Source organism: Polypterus senegalus, chromosome 10, assembly GCF_016835505.1.
Source record: "Polypterus senegalus isolate Bchr_013 chromosome 10, ASM1683550v1, whole genome shotgun sequence".
Lineage (NCBI taxonomy): Eukaryota > Metazoa > Chordata > Cladistia > Polypteriformes > Polypteridae > Polypterus > Polypterus senegalus.
In genome coordinates, this window is record NC_053163.1 from 154,189,178 (window position 1) to 154,211,676 (window position 22,499).

The 22,499-nt window shown below is 41.0% G+C and overlaps 1 protein-coding gene across 4 annotated transcripts in view; it reads left to right on the forward strand.

The window, feature by feature from the left end:
- kdm4b (lysine (K)-specific demethylase 4B) overlaps positions 1-22,499 on the forward strand; it is a 325,841-nt gene that overhangs the window by 255,306 nt on the left and 48,036 nt on the right. The window contains exons 10-16 of one of the 4 annotated variants that reach the window (XM_039767103.1): positions 3,664-3,794; positions 4,388-4,836; positions 8,016-8,130; positions 17,841-18,022; positions 21,057-21,113; positions 21,830-22,037; positions 22,131-22,207. In XM_039767103.1, the coding sequence (XP_039623037.1) occupies positions 3,664-3,794; positions 4,388-4,836; positions 8,016-8,130; positions 17,841-18,022; positions 21,057-21,113; positions 21,830-22,037; positions 22,131-22,207 (1,219 nt within the window). The remainder of the gene's footprint in view (positions 1-3,663; positions 3,795-4,387; positions 4,837-8,015; positions 8,131-17,840; positions 18,023-21,056; positions 21,114-21,829; positions 22,038-22,130; positions 22,208-22,499) is intronic. The other 3 variants (XM_039767104.1, XM_039767105.1, XM_039767106.1) reach the window with 3 other exon arrangements.

Here is a 22,499-nt window from a genome sequence, read left to right on the forward strand (position 1 = left end):
ACACTGAGTGCCCCCATAGCGGCTAATGCATTTGACTTTGTCAATTCAGTCACCACTACTGACTCACTGTGTGTGACCCACGCAAGGCACTTAACCTGGAAATGTTTAATCAGCGTTACACACCAAGGATTTGTAAATCACATTGAATAAAAAGCCACTTATACAAATAAATAGGTTTATGTAGGGTCACCATTGCGCTAATCAACATGCAACACGTCGCCGCTCTCCAAATGCAAGAAAAAGAACGGGCACTTGAGAGTTTTGTTCATGTTGATCCTTGTTGGTACGTCACAAAAGTCTTGGACACTTTTGAAAGAATGTCATTTTCATTTACTGCAGTCATTCAGAAATAACACAGTGAATATTTTGCCAATCAGCACACCTTCTAGAAAGTGCAGTAAACAGAATAAAAACCATCAATGAACTCGGTGCCCACCCTTTGCCTTCCTTCACTCTCCTGTCATGCAGTTTCTGAAATTGAACTGCAGATGCTGGCCTTCTTCCTATCAACCCCAGTCTGGCTCCATGATGTGGAGATCAGGGCTCTATGTCAGCCATACCATCTGTCCCAGGATTTCCATCTTCTTCTTTTTATGATACTAGTCTAATGTTTGGGGTCATTGTAGTGCTAAAGAATGAAGTTGGGGCTGATCAGACACCTCCCTGATGGAATTGCATGATGGGTAAGAATCTGCCTGATTTTTCTCAGCAATGAAGTGGCTGTTAATTTTGATCAAATTGCCACATCTGTTTGCCCCAAACCTGCAGAGGACCTTGACCGTGTTTCACTATTCCCTGCAGATATCCATCCCTTTGGTGGACAAATTGCCCTCTGCTGAAACCAACAATTTCAAAGTTTGACTCATCAGTCCAGAACACCTGCTGCCATATTTCTTGCACCCCAACCCCAGTCCTTGTGTTTTGATGTGTGGTTGACACCATTAGGCATTATTTACCCTCACAACTCTACCATGAAGACCACTAAGACTTCACCAGAGTGTACAGTACAGCTGGAGTGAAACATTCCCAACAAATGTGTCCAGTCCATTCTGAAAGATTTTTGTAGAATAAGCAACACTTAATGTCTTGTCACACTTGCTTTGCTTTACTCAGTAACACGGGTGCACAGGGGACAATTCCTTTTCATTTCATCAGTTTACTTAACTTACTGAAGAATGAACAGACTTACTTACTGACGGACCTACTGACTTACTTAATGTCAAACAGCTAGTTTGAAAAATCACTGAAGGTGATTAGGTTCTTTTCTAGCTGTCCCAACAAAGTTGTCCAAGCCATTTTAAAAGATCTTTTTAGGATAAGCAGTTCTCTCGTCACATTTACTTTGCTTTACTTGACGACATATCGAGAGCACGCAGGTCTACGGGGGACAGTTGCTTTTCATTTACAGACTTACTGATGAATAGACAGACAGTTACGGGTGGACAGACTTGACTTACTGACAAACTTAACGACTTGCTTAATGACAGATGGACAGACTTACTGACTTAACGACTTGCTTAATGACAGATGGACAGACTTACTGACGGACTTACTTACTGAAGCAGAAATACTTTGAAAAAATACTTGAATGCAATTATTTAGGATCTTTTCTAAGGGTCCCAACAAATATGTCTAGGCCATTCTAAAATATTTTTGTAGAATAAGCAATACTTGATGTCTTGTCACACTTGCTTTGCTTTACTTAGTGACACATCAAAACCATGCAGGCGCACAGGGAACAATTCCTTTTCATTTCATCAGTTTACTTATTTACTGAAGAATGGACAGGCTTACTTAGTGACAGACCTACTGACTTACTTGCTTACTGACAGATGAACTTACTGACTTACTTAATGACAAACAGCTAGTTTGAAAAATCACTGGAGGTGATTAGGTTCTTTTCTAGGTGTCCCAACAAACTTGTCCAGGCCATTTTAAAAGATCTTTGTAGAATAAGCAATTCTCTTGTCATCTTTACTTTGCTTTACTTGACGACATATCGAGAGCATGCAGGTCTACAGGGGACAGTTGCTTTTCATTTACAACAACAACACTATTTATTTCTATAGCACATTTTCATACAAATGATGGAGCTTAAAGTGCTTTACAGGATAAAGAAAGAGAAAAAAGACAAAATATAAAAATAAAATTAGGTAATACTAATTAACATAGAATAAAAGTAAGGTCCAATGGCCAGGGATGACAGAAAAAAAAATGGCTGGAGAAAAAAAACAAAATCTGCAGGGGTTCTGAGGCCACGAGACCACCCAGCCCCCCTCTTGACATTCTACCTAACATAAATGACCTCAATCAGTCCTCATGGTATTCAGGGTTTACATGGAAGAATTTGATGATGATGGTCATGTAGACCTCTGGCCTTTAATCCATCAATGTAAGGACAGCACGGTGCCCTGATAAGGTGGTGTTGGCGCACGTCACCACCACCGAAAACCAGAAAAAGAACAACAGATAGAGTAGAGGTTAGTACGGATTTTGAAGCCACCATGAATGATAATGATGATTAAATGCTGCATATACAGAGTATCAGGGTTACAGTAACATGAAGCTATGAGAAAGCCATGTTAAAATAACGGGTGTTTAGTAGTTTTTTTAAAGTGCCCCTTGCCTTACAAATTTCTATTTGTAAACTCGGATTCCAGATTTTATGTGCATAACAGCAGAAGGCCGCCCGCCCGCCTCACCACTTCTTTTAAGTTTAGCTCTTGTAATTCTAAGCAGACACTCATTTGAAGATCTAAGGTTACGATTTGGAGTGTAAGGTGAGAGGCATTTCAAGATATAGGATGGAGCAGATTATTTCACTTACTTTACTGATGAACAGACAGACTGACTTACTGACAAATTTAACGACTTGCTTAATGATGGACAGACTTCCTGACAGTCTAACAGACTTACTGAAGCAGAACTACTTTGAAAAATCAATCAAATACAATTATTTAGGATCTTTTCTAAGGGTCCCAACAAACTTGTCTAGGCCATTTTAGATCTTTATGGAATATGCAACACCAGCCCTCGTCACACCAGGGGACAATTACTTTTCAGATGGCTTCCAGCTTTAAAGGAGCTGACAAATTTGTCCATGTCATAGAGAAATATGAACTATCTAAAGCATAGATTCTTAAACTAGGGAGTCACGACTGACTTATGCATTGCGGACAGTTCATGCTCCACTTCGACCTGGGTGTAACTTCCGACAGAGATTCTGCAAGGGGGGGGAAAGGGATGAATGTCGACAGCGGTTATATGTGAGAGGGCTTGACTGTCGGTCATGATTCTCCCAAGGAAGAGGGATAACCGTCAGTGGCAATTCTGGTCCTGAAGACACAAAGAAAACAAAATTGAGTCATAAAAATAAGTTTAAGAACCACTGATTGAAAGTACCAAGGACTTTCTCCCAGTACTGTACATGTGTTTAGTCGATGTGTCTGTCCAGAGTGACTAGCCAGTCCCTATTGTGTGATGGCAAATGTTTGTGTTTCCACTGATGGCACATTTGCCGATTAAGTGGCTCAGTTGTGGTCACTTCAATGATGGAGACTGAAATTGTGTGCGTGTGGCTTACAGTGTGTGCCATCTGTGGTGTACATTTCAGATCTTTTTACATACTTGTGATATCCATCTTCTCTTTTCTTTCCTTTCCAGAGCAAATCGTAAAAGAAATCGCGCCCGCAAGCAGAAAGCAGAGGCGGCCAAAGCCGCTGCTGAAGAGGGAGCAACAGGGGAGACGGATGCTAAAGCGGAAGAGAAGAACAAAGGTGCTGAAAGCCAAGAAGGTAAGATTTCTTGACTCATTGTGATGTTTCAGTTTTTTATGTTTAATAAATTGGCAGAAATTCCTGAAATCCTTTTTTCGCCATTATGAAATGTTGAGTGTTGTTTGATATTGGAAAAAATGAAATTAAATAATTTTAGCCGTAAGGCTGCCACATAACAACATGATTATAAAGTCAATGGGGTCTGAATACTTTGAGAGGGTACGGTAGATCACGCCCTCACCATGAAACGTTAGGAACAACCTGACTGGTGCTTGTTCCATCTGTTACATTACTAGGAGGGGAGGAATTGGGAGGTTGAGATTGCAGGATGTAATTTGACATTTGGGCACATGAGCAAGGCCTTCATCCTGAACATTGCTCCAGGCGTGTTGTACAATGGCTGACTTACACCTGGACTGCCAAAGGTCATGTGAAAAGGCAATTTCTACTTGTGGATTGACAAAGTATATTAAGTCAAAATGAGGATGAGGATGATCATGGATTGTGTTACTTGTTAACCTGCCTTTTTATTCAGCAATAGCAAAGTACACATGAAGGTGACATGGTCCTCTTCTAAGCTTTTATAACTGTTTTCTCTTCACTGTCTTTAGATCTGAAACCTGATGTGGCCTACGGTAAGCCAGAGGAAGAAAAAAAGAAAAAAAAGAAAAAGAAAAACGTCCAACCGCAAGAAACACCAGTGGGCACCGATATCACCGCAGCAGCAGAAAGCCACAAGACTGACCCAGCTTCTCAGGAAACTGCAGAATCCGTCAACGTCGCCACGTCCACCAAGACAGAGTTCTACCAGGACGAGGAAGAAGGAGATGACTCATCTGAATTCAAACCCCGTCCTATCATCCCCATGTTGTATGTGGTGCCAAACAACAAGAAGGTGATCTTCGACAAAGCAAAAATGTCCTGCCAGGAGGCATTTGAGCGGTTTGCCAAGCGGAAAGCGTCACAAGCAGAACTTGTCACATTCAAAGAGCCAGGAAAAGCCACCGCAAAGGAGGAAGAAGAGATTAGTGACACAGAGCCGCTTGGGGAAGAAATGCAGGTGAGCATGTTGATACTTTTAAGAAGATACTCGATCAGGTACTGTTGGCATCTGGGAATTCGGGGAGGCAAAAGTGAGGCTCACACCTTACAGATGTAAGGGGGGACTTTTACCACAATGAAGTTTGCATTAGTGTTTTATTTAAATCATACAGTGGACTACAAAACGTATATGTGGCCTGATGAACGGAAGATCAGAATGAAGATCAAATCTTGACATACTCTATCCATCTATCTGTCCATCTATCTGTCCATCTATCTGTCCATCTATCCATCTATCTATCTATCTATCTGTGGAGTACATGTACAATGAGGTTATGCTTAACCTTTATAATGCACTGGTGAGGCCTCATCTTGAGTACTGTGTGCAGTTTTGGTCTCCAGGCTACAAAAAGGACATAGCAGCACTAGAGAAGGTCCAGAGAAGAGCGACTAGGCTGATTCCAGGTCTGCAGGGGTTGAATTATGAGGAAAGATTAAAAGAGCTGAGCCTTTACAGTTTAAGCAAAAGAAGATTAAGAGGTGACATGATTGAAGTGTTTAAAATTCTGAAGGGAATTAGTCCAGTGGATCGAGACTTGTATTTTAAAATGAGCTCATCAAGAACACGGGGACACAGTTGGAAACTTGTTAAGGGTAAATTTTGCACAAACATTAGGAAGTTTTTCTTTACACAAAGAACGATAGACACTTGGAATAAGCTACCAAGTAGTGTGGTAGACAGTAAGACATTAGGGACTTTCAAAACTCGAGTGATGTTTTCTTGAAGGAAACAAGTGAATAGGACTGGCGAGCTTTGTTGGGCTGAATGGCCTATTCTCGTCCAGAGTGTTCTAATGTTCTAATCTATCTATCTATCTATCTATCTATCTATCTATCTATCTATCTATCTATCTATCTAGCTATCTAGCTATCTAGCACATCATGCCTTTCATATCTCTGTCTCTCTACCTGTCTGTCTGTCTCTCTAATTTTCTCATGACTGTAAGACTGTCCTATTCCAGATGCCTTTCAGAAATCTTTTTCAAAGGTCCAGACTTGATGGATACAGTGATAATAATTTGTTTTCAATCATTTGTTTTCCTAAATAATTTGCATGGTTGGTTTTGCTGAAACTCTTTGTGCCGATGTAATGCTCTGCATCCTGCATTTCGACAAATAGCAGACTACTGTAATTATCTTTCTACAATTATAACCCAAAGTTTCTTTGCTGACAAAGTGCGAAGTCGCAGTAAATTTGTAAAAGTAGACTTTAAGGCCGGAGGTTGCATGACTTGTCTTTCACTAAATCCACAGGAAAAGCGATCCTTTGAAAAGTAAATGCTGGTTCCAATTCAAAAATATCACTGAAACGTTAATGTTAAATTGCTCGTAAAACTCACTCACAGCCATCACATCAACGCCACTTTGTCTGCATGCTGCTCTGACAGCCGTGGGCTGTCATTTGTCATTTGTTGAAGCTTGCTCTGGAAAATGTGTGAAGTCACCCCTTTTGAGACTGTTAAAAACAAAAATAAACTATCAGCCTTGAATGCTTTAATAGAGGAAACATTTTGGTTGCTCTCTCTGCCTCTACTGCATGGTTCAGTGTGCTCAAATGATGCATAATGGCTGTCATTTTAAGTGAAGGTGTCCTGAGTGCACTTTCTTGTTTCACTTTACTCTCCTAAAAATGGAGAATTGTTTCTGAAACATCCATAAACCACTACTGTATTTGACCTCTAAAACGTCAGCAGGCATTATTACCATGTGATCTGAGGTGGAGCGGAGGAGGATCTTGGGTAAGGATGGGATTGGCTTAATTTACATGTGCCAGTCAACTCAGATTTGTGGAAGTGAGAGACGACTTCAGAAAAACCTTAGACAAGATGAGATGGACATTTATTTAGGAATCATCTTGTGTCCCGGTAGTGCAGCATCTTAATTAAATGTGGCCAAATTAAAATGTTGAAAAATCTGCCTGACTGGCCCTTTAAACTGCATTGGTTTCACCCAATTGTGGTCAGAATTTTCAAGAATTGCACCTCTGTATAATTTAATTATGATGTTTAATGGAGACAGCAACCCACCCGGTGGTGAATACAATGGACTGCGCTCAAGAAAACATGGACCAAACAAGTAGAGGAAGATCTGAAGATCTGACGACTCAACTTGAACCAGGTCAGCACCATTGCCATTGACCATAAAACATGGAAAAGCATCATGAAGCGAGTCCAAAATCCGGCAGCACCCACAGCAGTGTAGTGCTTGCATGGCCACCTGCCTCCTCTAGCTGCCAACTAGGGATCATAGAGAGAGAAAGAATGACCAGTGTGGCTCAGCAGCACTAAAGGCCGGGTGGACACTGTGGCATTCAATCTTTTCATCCAAGAGCCCCACATACTGGGTGACCGGCCGGAATATTTTATGTGAACTTGTTAGTCAAGGCCATTCATTATCCTCCCCTTTCTCGAGTTACGTCCACACTACTACATTTTCATTTAAAAGCAAACAATAATGATCTCCATCCACACTAGTGTTCTCACATTATTCACAAGAATATCTCCATCCACACTAAAACAACTGAAAACGCATATGATACAGATGTTCACCTACAATGGGCATCCACTTGTCGGTGGAAAAATTCATAGCACATAATCTGCATAAATGTTAGAATTTTTTTCCTAATGCAAAGAACCGTAGACACATGGAGTAAATGACCCAACACAGAATAGGACTTTAGGGAGCTTCAGAATTTCAGGTGATGTTATTTTCGGCAACCTTGGTGAATAGGATGGATGAACTTGTTGGGCTTAATGGCCTATTCTTGTCACAATTGTTCCAGCGTTCTATTGCAGTGTTTCTCAACAATTTTGGTAGCATGACTCACTTTTTCACATAGTGTATTTTACAGCCCTGAGGAAGAGGGGGGAGTCCTGTCAGGCAAACTGAGCATCATCATCAGCGTGCCCCCAGGGTGGATCCAGCAGGATTGTTAGAGTAATAGGAGTATCAAGGACGATAGTCAGAGCAGTGGCCTGCCACGACCCACAAACAATATAAAGAATAGGAACTCTGTGGCCCACCAGCGGTAGCCGTCGACCCAAAAGTGGGTCACGAGCCAGTAGTTGTGAAGCACTGTTGTAATGTATTGATTTATTGACTAATATGTTTAAATGTATGCCTTTATCTACCTTGCAGTCCTCTCCCCCCTACACAAAAATGAAGGTGAAGAAAAGCCGTCGCCATCCATTCAGTAAGCCACCCATGCGCTCACCGCTGTCAGTGGTCAAACAGGAGACCTCAAGTGACGAGGGTAAGCCTTTCACATCTATCTATCTATCTATCTATCTATCTATCTATCTATCTATCTATCTATCTATCTGTTGTACAGTGCCTTTCACATCTATCATTTATATAGTGCCTTGTCTGTCTGTCTGTCCCTATCTATTATATAGTCTGTCTGTCTGTCTATCTAATCCTGCCCACTACGCTATCTATCTAATCCTGCCAACTACACTATTTAGCTATCTAATCCTGCCAACTGTGCTATCTATCTATTGTATAGTGCCTTATCTATCTATCTGTCTATCTATCTAATCCTGCCAACTACTCAATCTAATCTTGACAACTACGCTATCTGTTTATCTAATCCTGCCATCTACGCTATCTATCTAATTGTGAATTGTGCCAACTACGCTCTATATCTAATTCTGCCAACTAATAATATCTATCTATCTAATCCTGCCAGCTACACTATCTGTCTTTCTGATCTTACTAATCAATGAATCTATCTGTCTATCAACTAGCTATTTAATCCTGCCAACTACGCTATCTATCTATCTATCTATCTATCTATCTATCTATCTATCTATCTATCTATCTATCTATCTATCTATCTATCTGTCATACATTGCCTTTCACATCTATCATTTATATAGTGCTTTTTCTGTCTGTTCGTCTGTCATGTCACATGGCACACTTGAGTTCTCTAGCACAATTCATCTCAGATCCTTGGTGGCATGGCACTGTCAATGGTTGAAACAGCAATGTGCATGTTTTAAAGCTCAAAATGTGGAAAAATATTAAGAGTAAGTCTAAATTTGATGCTTATTACATCTTTGTATGTTATATTGCTCAGTAGAATAACATAACATAAAAGTATTTACTTCTTTCAACGTTTTGGCATTTTATTCTTATACAGCATTGAAACCCAGTGGATTTATTTTGGCTTTTGTGATGATTAATAGAAAAAGGATTTGAATTGAAAAAAGTGAAAACAGATTTCTGCAAAGTGATGTAAATTATTTACAAATATAAAACTCCAAATTACTGATCATTTGAGCATTCACCCTGTTTAATATGACACCCTGTAATCCTCACTGGTGCAGCCTGTTGGTTTTTGAAGTCCCAGAATTAGTTCAGTGGTGGTCTCCAGTCTCGGGTTTCAGTTGGTTGTAATCTTAGCACGCCTGCATGTAGACGACACAACTAGTGTTGACTCAGTATGGTGGCTTAACCTGCACAATGAAGACTGACGAACACTCCACACAACTCTATGAAAAGCACAAGTCTGTGGATGGAAACAAAAAAAGTCATTGAATATCCAAAATGAAGAAATGTAAAGAGTATGACACGGTAAGTCTGTTAGAACAGGCCGTTTACAAAAACTTAAGAAGAAGAGTGAGGGAGGTCATCAAGAGACCTCTTGAGAATGATGAAGGAGCCACAAGCTACAGGGGCAGACATTGGACGGACTGTGCAGACAACAAATGTGCCCGGGTGCTTAACCTGTTGTAACTTTATGGCAGAGTGACAAAGAGAAAAAAGACAATTTGTGGCTGGACTTCATAACGGCTGTTCACTCACCATCTCCATGACACCTGACAGAGGGCAGAGCAGTTTTACAAAAAAGGCAGGAGAAAAATGGAAAAGCTGAGCGAGACCTGTGCAGACAGATTCAAGGCTCTCATGACCACCATTTAATTACTATTCTCATCCTTCTTGATCTTACTGCGGCCTTTGATTATATTTGTCACACCACTCTTCTCAACAGATTATCTTCGATTGGCGTAACCCACACTCCATTAGACCGGTTCAGATCTTGTCTCTTAGGTCGCACTCAGTTCATTCAGCTTAAAACTTTGACATCCCAACCCTCTTCTGTTACTTCTGGTGTGCCCCAGCGCTCTGTCCTGAGACCCCTCCTCTTCATTATTTACCTCCTTCCTCTCAGAAATATCTTTCGTAAATATAACATTAACTTCCACTGTTACGCTGATAACTCCCAGCTCTACCTCACAAGCAAATCGATTTTTTCCTTTCCACCCTCCTCACTTATTGACTGCATAGCAGAAGTTAAATCCTGATTTTCTTAAATAGTGACAAAACTGAGGTTCTCCTCATTGGTACAAAATCAACATTATCCAAAACTGATCATTTCTCATTTGTTATTGATAATTCCTCTGTCTCCCCTTCCCCACAGGTGTCATCCTTGACAGTGCTCCATCCTTTCAGTCCCACATCAATAACATCTCCCGGCTTGTGTCACGTTAATTGTATTTGACCCACACCACTGCTATCCTCGTTCATAGCCTTGTCACTTCTCATCTGGATTATTGCAATTCCCTTTTCTTTGGTCTTTCTCGCAAATCTCTTTATAAGCTTCAACTGGTCCAGAATTCAGCTGCCCACATCATTACTAGAACCCCCTCTATTCACCATATCACTCCCATCTTGCAGCAGGTTTCACTGGCTTCCAGTTAAGTTCTGCATTGACTTCAAAAGTCTCCTGTTGACATTTAAGGCTCTCCACAACTTTGCTCCTCCATATCTTGTCTGACCTCCTCCATGTTGCCATTACCTCCCACACCCTTAGATCCTCTTCCTCCATCCACTTGACTGCCCCCTTTTGCCCGTCTTACCACCACGGGGTGCACAGCATTCAGTTACTCTGCTCCCCAGCTCTTGAACTCACTACCATTTGAGCTTAGAAATATTGATTCATTTTCACTTTTCAGATCTAAACTTAAAACTCATCTGTTTAGGACGGCTTTCTCTCTTGGATTGTAATTGCTCTGTCTGATTTGTATTTTTGTATTTTTAGTTTTGTTTATAATGTGTGTTTTATCTATTGTTCAGTGTCCTTGACTGTTTAGAAAGGTGCTTACGAATAAATAAAATGTATTATTATTTACCAAATGCTGACTTTAAGGGGTGAGTACTATTTTGTGTGCAATATTAAAAATTAATTTAGACCACTTTGCAGAGACCTGTTTTTGAATATTACATTAAGGGGTCTTTTTCTGTTGATCAAAAAGCCAAATGAAATCCACTTGGGGTTCAGTGTTGTATAAGAATAAAATGTGAAAACTGCCAAAGGGGTTAAATACTTATTATAGGCACTGTAACACTCTCAAACCCCTTTAATTCATTTTAAGATCATATGGGGGGATCCCAGCACTGAGTAGAAAGCAAAAAAAATACCCCCTCGACAGTTTGCCAGACCATCAGACAACCAAACTTGCACTTGCACTTGCAGTGTGCTAATCTGCCATCACCGTTTGTAGTAACTTATTGACAACATCTCTGTATTATTAAAAAAAAAAAACTTTGGGCGAGACAAGACTTTTTTTCCTGCGACGAGACGTGATCTTTTGAAGAGAGACAGAGAGACACTGTTTTACGGTACCGCAAGATGGTCAAGTCACGTCATACTTACAACCTTTGGAAGCAAGTCTCGTGATACGGTGACTTTTGTAAGTCACGCACTACATACAACCATTTTCAAACAAGACCACGGTCATCTAATTTGTTGGAATGCTTTTTGGCAGACACACTTCCTGTGCTCTCCTCTCTTAAAAATTTTATACGTTCTAGATGACACGTCAAAGACTAAGCGAAGAAGAAAGAGCAGCACGTCGAAAAGAGACTCAAAAGCATTGGAGAGAAAAGAATGCTAAAAAGAAAGCATGAAAGAACACAAATAGTCTACGTGCAAATTCGACATTAGACTTTGTGCCAAGAGATTTAACCATGCCCGGGGCCGGAAAAAGACAAAGTAGAACATCGTAAAGAATTAAAAAATGTTGGCACGTTACATATGCAGAGCAGGTTAGAGATGATGGAAATAGGAAAATTCGAAAGTCTCAAAAAAAATGATAGTAAAGATTGCTTTAGCACAAACAAACGGAAAATATTACTCGAAAAGAGATTGAATAGTGTTTGAGGATGTCTGGGGGAGAAGAGAGACAAGGCAGTGAGACAAAAGGACAGCTGCTGTACAGGCTTTTAAATACAATACAATACAATACAGTTTATTTTTGTATAGCCCAAAATCACACAGGAAGTGCCGCAATGGGCTTTAACAGGCCCTGCCTTTTGACAGCCCCCCAGCCTTGACTCTCTGAGAAGACAAGGAAAAACTCCAAAATAAAACCTTGTAGGGAAAAATGGAAGAAACCTCGGGAAAGGCAGTTCAAAGAGAGACCCCTTTCCAGGTAGGTTGGGTGTGCAGTGGGTGTCAAAAGTAGGGGGTCAATACAATACAATATACAGAACAGGAATGTTCGAAGCACCGCGTGAGATGCAGATCACACGGCATGGCAGCAGCAGCAAGCCAGCAGCTGATCGAGCAAAGAGGAAGTGAAAAAACAACTGTATTTGTGTCCCATTGTATCACCGTTTAAGAGGGGGATTCAGACGAGCGATCGCGTCTCCATGGGGTGTGTTTAGCCCCCCTCTTCACAATGGCGCGTATCGCTGGTTTGTCGAGGGAAATACCCTAGTAACATAATATTAATATCTTAAATAAAACAGGACAGCGTATGTGACATTATTAATAATGTAATGACCAGATTCTTCTAAGATTAGTAATACCTGGAGGGTCAAGCTGACATGTCTTTGTCTCTTATGCGTATAGTTTTTCTCAATTTTGAATTTGTTTTCTTGACTTACTTCTCTGTCATAACACCACCATTTAGATTGGTAAAACCTCTAATAAAATATTCAGCCGTAATGTAAGCGACAAGAACAAACAGACATATCCATCTAATAGAAGACTTCTTCCATATAATAACGTCAATGAAACAGCAGAATGCAGTCAGGGTCTCTGGGTTTGTATCAAGTGCCCACAGAAAATCAAGATCTTGAAAAAGTAAATTTGGAAATGAAAATTCATAACATTCAGAATCCCTTCTTCTTGCAAGAAGCAGATGGGAAAAAAAAACTTGGAGTGGTGTTGCCATATTTGACTTCACATGGAAAGAAAAAAGGTGTCAAGAGTGTCACCTACTCCTGTGATTCCTTAGTTCTCTCAAGTAGTGTTTGCTTTAATAACCCGATTATTCACAGAAACCTGATTTCCAAAATGCCGTATAAACTCTTATTCTAATTAGAGAAATTGGATTATTGGCCCCTTAGATTTTTCGGCAAATGATCCAGTTATGTGGCCATGTAAACCCTTAACCAACCGGGTTACTGTTAAGGATTTTGTTTTCTATGCACGTCTGTTGCACGCTATCAGCCTACACATGTATTTGCTTTGTGTGTGCTTTCAGTAGCCACGGATAGAAGCATCCACAAAATAAATTTCCAGTGGCAAATGTTCAGGCAATTACATTATTCCTTCTCCTGGCTGAAATAATCTGTCTCAGTATTACAGAAATTGCTGACTTTCTGTTGACAAGCTGATCTTGTTACCTCCTTATCACCTCACCAGTTGACATTAGAACAATCTAGACAAGAACAGGCCATTCAGTCCAACAAAGCTCGCCGGTCCTATCCACCTAATTCTTGATTGACCACCAATAAGCACTTTGATTTTGCAAATGTGTCAATTTGTGCACTCGCCCAACCTCCATTCAGCCAGCCGAAGCCATCAACCTGCCAGCTCAAGTTTTTATCTAGTAATGAGTTGTAAGGAATTATATAGGTAATGATATAGCGTGACCTGAAATGCATACATTTCATGCGCGTTCCGTGCCTACTGTGATCTTTGTAAATGTAGGATGACATAAGAAATGTGATACAGCTAAAACAGAAAATGTTTTCATATGTTATAGTAATAATAACATAATGTTGACGTGAAGTGTAGAATGTCTTTACATCACTCAAAACGACATTGTGAAAATTAGCATATAGAAAATACCATTTTTAGGTGGAGTATTTCTTTCAGCCTCAAAGAATCCATTTAAATTAGATTAAGTAAAGTTTTATTAATTCCATGGGGGAATTGAAATGCATACAGTAGCAGCAACGGACACTACCAGTCACTCATTTTTTCACTTTTTCTTCAAATTTAATCAGTAAGGTAAGCAGTAAACTGCTAGAGGTTACTCCCTGCTAGATGTTTGTAAAAACAGAAAAAAGAAAATTTCAGAATATTTCAAATGGGCCTTACTAATAGGTTACAACCTACAGATGTTCTGCAGCAATTCAAGTTAATGAAGCCTTGCAAGTTGAAGCAAACAATTTGCACAGGTGTCCCAACTAGTGCTGATTACTTAAAAAAGTCTGTCTGTCTGAAAGCAGAATTGGAGCAGACTGTGTTACTACACCCACTGAAGTACTGCTTGGACAATATTCTAGTAATAATGGAAAAAAATGACAATTAACAAATGAAATGAGACAGAGTATTATTACCTTTACAAGTGTAGGCATTTCATTTAGAGAAATAGCAAGAAAAACTCAAAAGTGCCAATGCGTCCAGTGGTGTCCTACACAATCCAAAGGCAACTGGAAACTGGGAGAAACTCTAATAGGAAGAGATCTGGCAGAGCCAGAGTCACAAGCCAATCAGAAGACAAGATTTTGAGGGTCACCAGCTTGCCTAATCACTGGCACCTCACAGCACAGCAGCTTCAAGCACAGCTTAAGAACGCACAAAGCAAAAGAGGCACAAAGTCAAGTCAATTTATTTATAAAGCACTTTTAAAGCAACAGGAGTTGACCAAAGTGCTGTACAGTTTTCATTAATAAACAAAATACATAGACACGATAAATACATCAAAACAGATTAAATAAATAGTATAAGTAATAGTATAAATAAAACAAAGTTTAAAATGCTGACGCAAAAAGAAATGCTTTCGGGCGAGATTTAAAAGTAACCAGTTTGGTGCTGGTCTAATATTAACAGGTAGGGGCAGCTACTACAAAAGCACAGACCACTGTAAGCTTCAGATTTCAGTGAAGGAGAATAAGGGTGTAAGAGATCAGCAAGACAAAAGGGGGCTTTAAGTAAATGATGTGCATGCCAGAGTAAACCATTAGAATGTCACTTCATTTAAACGAATGAGTGTGTGTGTTTACATGTCCGCACATAACTGGGTTCTGGTGAATAACCCGATTAAAGGTTTCCTAGTAATCAGCATTTATATGAGCAAGTAATCTTCTGGAGTTCTCCTTTGCCGAAACACTCCTACGACATCATTAAACTACATAAAAAGAGTTAAACATCATCATTGCCCACCATGAATTTAAAAATAAGCATGAGGCCGGTGATTATTTTTATTGTCTTTTTTTTTAAATAGTGAAATTAACACTTAATATGGAAAGTATTAGAATCGTCCAAAAATTTGATTTCGAGATTTTGATGATTCTCGGCGTTTCAGACCTCCCTGACTCTGAAAATACCATTTTTGGAATTATGTCTGTCTGTCTGTATGTAAAGACGATAACTTGAGTAGGCTTTCACTTAGGTCAACCAAATTTTGCATACAGTACATTAGGTACAAAACAGATTCCTATTGACTTTTGAGCTATTTCGGCTAACCGGAAGTGGTACCTTTTTATTCATACAGCTGCAGAGTCTGATTTATTCAATTTTATTTTTATAATAATTGTTCAGTATGTTATTAATTTGATTTGTTGTTGATGGTTTTTTAATGTACATAGTATAAAAATATTATTATTGTCTTGTGGTTTACTCCTCAAATATCCATCCCCATAGTTGAGTATACGAGACGGGTGACCACTCCCGATTTTTTTTTTCTCTAATCATAATAAGGATTTGCACAGAATTTTAAAAACCAGGTTTCTGTAAACAACCAGGTTTTTGAGTCGCATGTAAAGCTACTAAATGAATGAATGATTCCCAACTCCTGAGCCTTCTCAGCCAGCTGAAGTAGCCTAAAGGAAGGATTCAGGAGTGGGAATGTCAGGGTGGCTCTGCCTTCTGTGGCTGTACTCACAAATAACAAGGAACATAATTACATTTAAAGGGAGAGTACACAGTAACAGCAACACATAGGAAACCAACGGAAATAACATAGGCATGATAACTCAAAATGAGCAAAAACATCAATAAAACCAGATCAATAAAGCAGATACATAACAAAGTGCATTGACTCAATATATCACTGTAAGCGCAGTGCATATGTTGAGTTTTCCGCACTCTGGCATATGTCATGTTTTTGTATACAATAGACTAAACATGTTTTAGGTGGTCCCTTTCTTTAACCAAGTTACTGGGTTAAAAGATTTGTATTCATTCCTATAGTTGTCCTTGGATGGCCTCTGCATGTTGAATTAAACGTCTCTGAATTGACCCACTCCCACACTGTGCTGATGCTCGAGTGTCACCATCGTCAAGTAACAAGTTAATGTATTTGCTTGTCTGATCGCAGCTTTGTAGGCCTGGACCCTGGAGAGGTGAGCTGCAATCTCACGGAGGAGGTCTCAGGACCTGGAGACAGGCTGTCAGTGTGGCCAGCATGGATCTCTCTGTGGTTTTACTCAGGCAGACACTTATTGATTTAGAGATCATGACTCCCAATTACCTGCCTTCAGAGTTGCTTTCAGCCTGCCTTCAGGATCTGTCAGAGCTGTCTACTCCTCACCGCCGCTCCCAGCTGGGTAGACCCCTAATCGTTTTAGCTTGTTTTAACTCCTTTATTGCACTCATGTGAAGTGTGGAGTTTTCAAGAAGAGGAGGTCACTTTGGAGGTTTGTCTCCCAACACCTCTGCCCTCCTAAAGTGATGTACGACACTTGGTAGCTGGAGCTGTATTTTTCCCTGTATTTTGTCCTTCTTGTGATCCTCTTGTGAAATTTCCAAAAAACCTGACAGCTGAGTGAGTCACAGTAGACTGCTCCAATCCAAGGCTGGAACCAGGATGTGTTGGTGTGGAAATGTCTACTTCATTAAAGTTAGTAAGGCTGCACTCATGATGGTTTCTTCTGCTTTTAGAACAAGTACCTTCAGAACTCACTGGCTTCAAGATGGTAACATACTGATGCATAATCTTGAATTACGCCAGGTGTGTCCAACTCTGGTCCTGGTGGGCCACAGTGGCTGCAGGTTTTCATTCTAACCATCTTCTTGATTAGTGAGCCATTTTTGCTTCTGATTAACTTGTTTTGCCTTTGCTTTAACTGACATGATTCAGACCCCTTAGTTGGTTATTTTTCCTTAATGAGCAGCCAAACAATAATGAGACCCAAAACAAGCCGCCACATGACCAGCTAAAATAAAGAAAGGTGAAGGTCTCAAGTCAGGTTGGTCTGCTCAGGTCACCAAAACATCTTGACGGTGGTCTTAGAGAAAACAGAAAATCAACAGTCTGCTGTGGCAGAATGAGAGCAGCAACACGTTCTGATATTCAATAACGGTTTTAATTAACAGCAAGATATGGCTTCTCATTAAGGAACTGGTTGGAGTGAAATTAGCTGGAGTTTGAAATCTCAGTTTAGCTGGTCATCTGTTGGCTCGTTTCACATCTCATTTCTGTTTGGCTGGCATTTAATGAAGAAATAAATCAATTCAGAGGACTAAATGCTTTAAAACATAGCAATTACAATGAATGAAAAAGGAGTTAATTAGCAGTGAAAACTACTCACTGATCGGGAAAAGTGTTAGAATGAAAAGGTGCAGCCACTGTGGCCCATCAGGACCGGAGTAGGACACCCCTGACTTACCCTAAGTAGGCCAACGACCGATGAGACTGAAAACTGAATCCTGTTTTTACTGTCACACCATCACCACCTTCTCAGCCATCTCATTTTTTTTTCCCTCTCTTTCTTCCCCAGAGTGGTTTTCTTCTTATGCTGGCGATGAAGATCTCAGTGACCCTCAGGCAGTGAAGACAGTACTCTCCCACCTTTGGCAGAACAAGTCTCACAACTTCCTAGCAGAGCGGCGATTCAACGCAGCTGTGGCCCTGATTGAGCCTTACTGTGCCATCTGCACGCTTTTTTACCCATACGTGCAGGTAGGGACAAAGATGGAGTGTCTGGACTTGGTTTGAGCAAAAAGCACAAAGCAGTGGCCTAAAGAACGAGATGGGAATTCATGGGAACAGAATGTGGCACTAAACGTAGTGGACACCACTCACTTTGCCACGGAGAAAATCAGCTAGTGGTTGAGTAGTGAAAGTGTAAGGATTTCAACATATGGGCAACTTTACAGTCATGTGAAAAGGAAAGTACACCCTCTTACAGTATTTATGGTTTTACGTATCAGGGCATAATAAAAAAAAAACAAAAAAACACGTAGGCCTTACCAGGTTCAAAAATGATTTAAATCTAACCTCCGGTATAAAAATGTTACACACAACATATTCCACTGTGTCATGATTTATTTAACAAAAATGAAGCCAAAATGGAGAAGCCATATGTGAAAATTAAGTACACCCCATGATTCAATAGCTTGTAGAAAACCACCATAATTTGAAGTCATGGCTGTCTGTCTAACTTTGTCAGTCTTTACCACATTGCTTCAGTTCTTTTGCGGGCATTCATTTATGCACAACTCTCTTGTTCCGCCACAGCATTTCAATCACATTGGGTCTGGGCTTTGACTGGGCCATTGCCTTCATCAATTCATTTCTTTTTCAGCCACTCTGTTGTAGATTTGCTGGTGTACTTGGGATTGTTGGCCTGCTACATAATTCAATTTCGGCCAAGCTTTAGCTCTCGCACAGATGGCCTCACATTTGACTCTAAAATCCTTTGGTGTACCGAGGAGTTTATGGTCAGCTCAATGACCACAAGGTGCCTGGGTCCTGTGGCTACAAAATAAGCCCAAATCATCAGCCCTTCACCACTGTGCTTGACAGTTGGCATGAGGTGTTTGTGTTGATACGCTGTGTTTGGATTTCACCAAACGTGGTGCTGTGAATTGCGTCCAGACATCTCTGTCTGATGTTGTCTGTCCAAAAGGATATTGTTCCAGAAATCACGTAGTTTGTTACAATGCAACTTTGCAAACCTAAGCCGTGCTGCCATATTCTTTTTACTGAGAAGAGGCTGTCCTGGCGACCTTTTCAAACAAGCCATACTTGTTCAGTCTTTTTCTAATTGTGTACTGTCATGAATTTTAACAATTTAACATGCTAACTGAGGCCTGTGGAGTCTGAGATGGAGCTCTTGGGTTTTTTCCAATTTCTCTGAGCATTGCATGGTCAGACCTTGGAGTGAATTTGATGGGATGTCCACTTCTGGGAAGACTGGCATCTGTCTTGAATATTTTCCACTTTTAATAATTGTAGAATGTTGGACTTCAAATTGTTTGGAAATGGCCTTATAACCCTTACCAGTGTGACAGAACCACTTGGGGGCATGCCAGCCACCTGACCCGACACAGAAAGACACAAGGGGCACAGTTATAAAAACACAAGTTATTTTTATTTCTTCCCCCGTTTCCCACAGGCACAATACAGTCCCACAAGCACAGTACCACACAATACTTTCTCTTTGTCTTTTCCTCCTCCCGACTCTGGCTCCCCTAATGGAGTGAGGTGGCCTCTTTTATACTACACCTGGAAGTGCTCCAGGTGCTCCTCGATCAACTTCCAGCAGCACCTCTGAATGTGGCGGAAGTGCCACATGCCATGTCTCAGGAGCTGTTCAGGCACCCACTGTTGGTGGCCACGAACCCCAGCAGGGTGGAGCTTCTAAGCTCCGGTGCCGTGGCCCCGATGTACTGCTGGTGATATGTCCTCTTCCCTGGTGCTCTCTTTAAAAGTGCATCCCGACCGGGCAAGGTCCCCAGCCGTCTATCACACTAGACAGATGGGCAGATCTCTGAGATCATTGCTGACGTCTTTCATCCTTGGCATTGTGTTAACACCCACCTCAATGCTCCAAACCAGCAAACTGGAAAAACTTGAGCTTTTCTTGAGGCAGTCACACTTGCTTGTGATCAGTTCATCAAGTGCATTTGATTAACAGCCTTACCCTCTTAATTCCTTTGAAAGCAGTAAGGGTGGACTTAATTTTTCACACACCGCTTCTGCATCTTGGCTTAGTTTTTTGTTAAATAAATGATGACACTGTGTAATATGTCATGCATTGTTCACCTGAAGTTGTATTTGCCTAATTTTAAGACCCGCTAAGGACCAGACCATTTTTTATTATGTCTGATATGTAAAACCTTACAAAGAGGGTGTACTTTCTTTTTCACATAGGGGAGCTTCAGCAGAAAAAAATGGAAATTACAAGATACTGAGATTTCCGTACCACAACACTGGGGATCAGGAAAATAATAAATGTGAGGAAGAGGGATAGATAGATACTGACTCACTCACTCACTCACTCACTTACTTACTTACATACTTTATTAATCCCAAAGGGAAATTCAAAAATTTGGATGAAGCATGAAGTGTATAAGACAAGACCCTCAAAGATGAAATTTGTAGGGTTCCATTTACACTCACCTAAAAGATTATTAGGAACACCATACTAATACGGTGTTTGACCCCCTTTCGCCTTCAGAACTGCCTTAATTCTACGTGGCATTGATTCAACAAGGTGCTGAAAGCATTCTTTAGAAATGTTGGCCCATATTGATAGGATAGCATCTTGCAGTTGATGGAGATTTGTGGGATGCACATCCAGGGCACGAAGCTCCCGTTCCACCACATCCCAAAGATGCTCTATTGGGTTGAGATCTGGTGACTGTGGGGGCCATTTTAGTACAGTGAACACATTGTCATATTCAATAAACCAATTTGAAATGATTCGAGCTTTGTGACATGGTGCATTATCCTGCTGGAAGTAGCCATCAGAGGATGGGTACATGGTGGTCATGAAGGGATGGACATGGTTAGAAACAATGCTCAGGTAGCCCGTGGCATTTAAACGATGCCCAATTGGCACTAAGGGGCCTAAAGTGTGCCAAGAAAACATCCCCCACACCATTACACTACCACCACCAGCCTGCACAGTGGTAACAAGGCATGATGGATCCATGTTCTCATTCTGTTTACGCCACATTCTGACTCTACCATTTGAATGTCTCAACAGAAATCGAGACTCATCAGACCAGGCAACGTTTTTCCAGTCTTCAACTGTCCAATTTTGGTGAGCTCATGCAAATTATAGCCTCTTTTTCATATTTGTAGTGGAGATGAGTGGTACCCGGTGGGGTCTTCTGCTGTTGCAGCCCATCCGCCTCAAGGTTGTGCGTGTTGTGGCTTCACAAATGCTTTGCTGCATACCTCGGTTGTAACGAGTGGTTAGTTCAGTCAAAGTTGCTCTTCTATCATCTTGAATCAGTCGGCCCATTCTCCTCTGACCTCTAGCATCAACAAGGCATTTTCGCCCACAGGACTGCTGCATACTGGATGTTTTTCCCTTTTCACACCATTCTTTGTAAACCCTAGAAATGGTTGTGCGTGAAAATCCCAGTAACTGAGCAGATTGTGAAATACTCAGACCGGCCCGTCTGGCACCAACAACCATGCCACGCTCAAAATTGCTTAAATCACCTTTCCTTGCCATTCTGACATTCAGTTTGGAGTTCAGGAGATTGTCTTGACCAGGACCACACCCCTAAATGCATTGAAGCAACTGCCATGTGATTGGTTGATTAGATAATTGCATTAATGAGAAATTGAACAGGTGTTCCTAATAATCCTTTAGTTGAGTGTAGAAAGTGTGAGTTCTTTGAGGGGGTAGAGTGCTCAATAATCTCAAATAGATATTTTGTTTTGTCTTGGGAGATGTGTGGGGCTGAATGTGAGTGTCCCAAAGGAGCTGGGTTATATTTCCTCCTTTTTTTTTTTTCTTTAAAAAAGCAGCCAGACAAGGACCTCTCCTTGTCTGTGGACACTTTGACCATCCCAGCATCCAAGTGTGGCTCCAGAACCAAGCCACTGATCCCGGAAATGTGCTTCACATCAGGGTTAGAAAACACAGAGCCCCTACCATCTAACTCCTACCTCGGGGAAGACGGAACCAGCGTCCTCATCTGCTGTTCCAAATGTTGTCTGCAGGTTCATGCCAGTGAGTAGTGATTCTGGGACCCCGTTGGGGGCAGGGGCAGAGGTGCCTCTGAGAGGCTCGCTGATCCAGTCATTCTTCATTGTGCTTTTACAGGTTGTTATGGAATCAGACCCGACCTCGTCAAGGAAGGCTGGACCTGCTCTCGGTGCACGGCCAATGCCTGGACTGTGGTGAGTCTTCGGCTTTGCCGATCTTGGTGAAATAAAGATGTTTATTCTTGACTCGAGCTTCAGGAAGCTTTTTTCCCCCCAAACACAACATCAATGTATTTTTTTTAAAATTTTATATACTTTCTTAATCTCCAAGGGGAGAATGTCTTTTCACATGATATTTGGGGGTCAGAGTGCAGGATAAGTCATTGTACAGCGCCCCTGGAGCAATTTTCAGTTTAAGGGCCCAAGTAGGAGTAGGATCCCTTCTGGCGGGGTTAATGGGATTTGAACCAGGAACCTTCTCGATGCT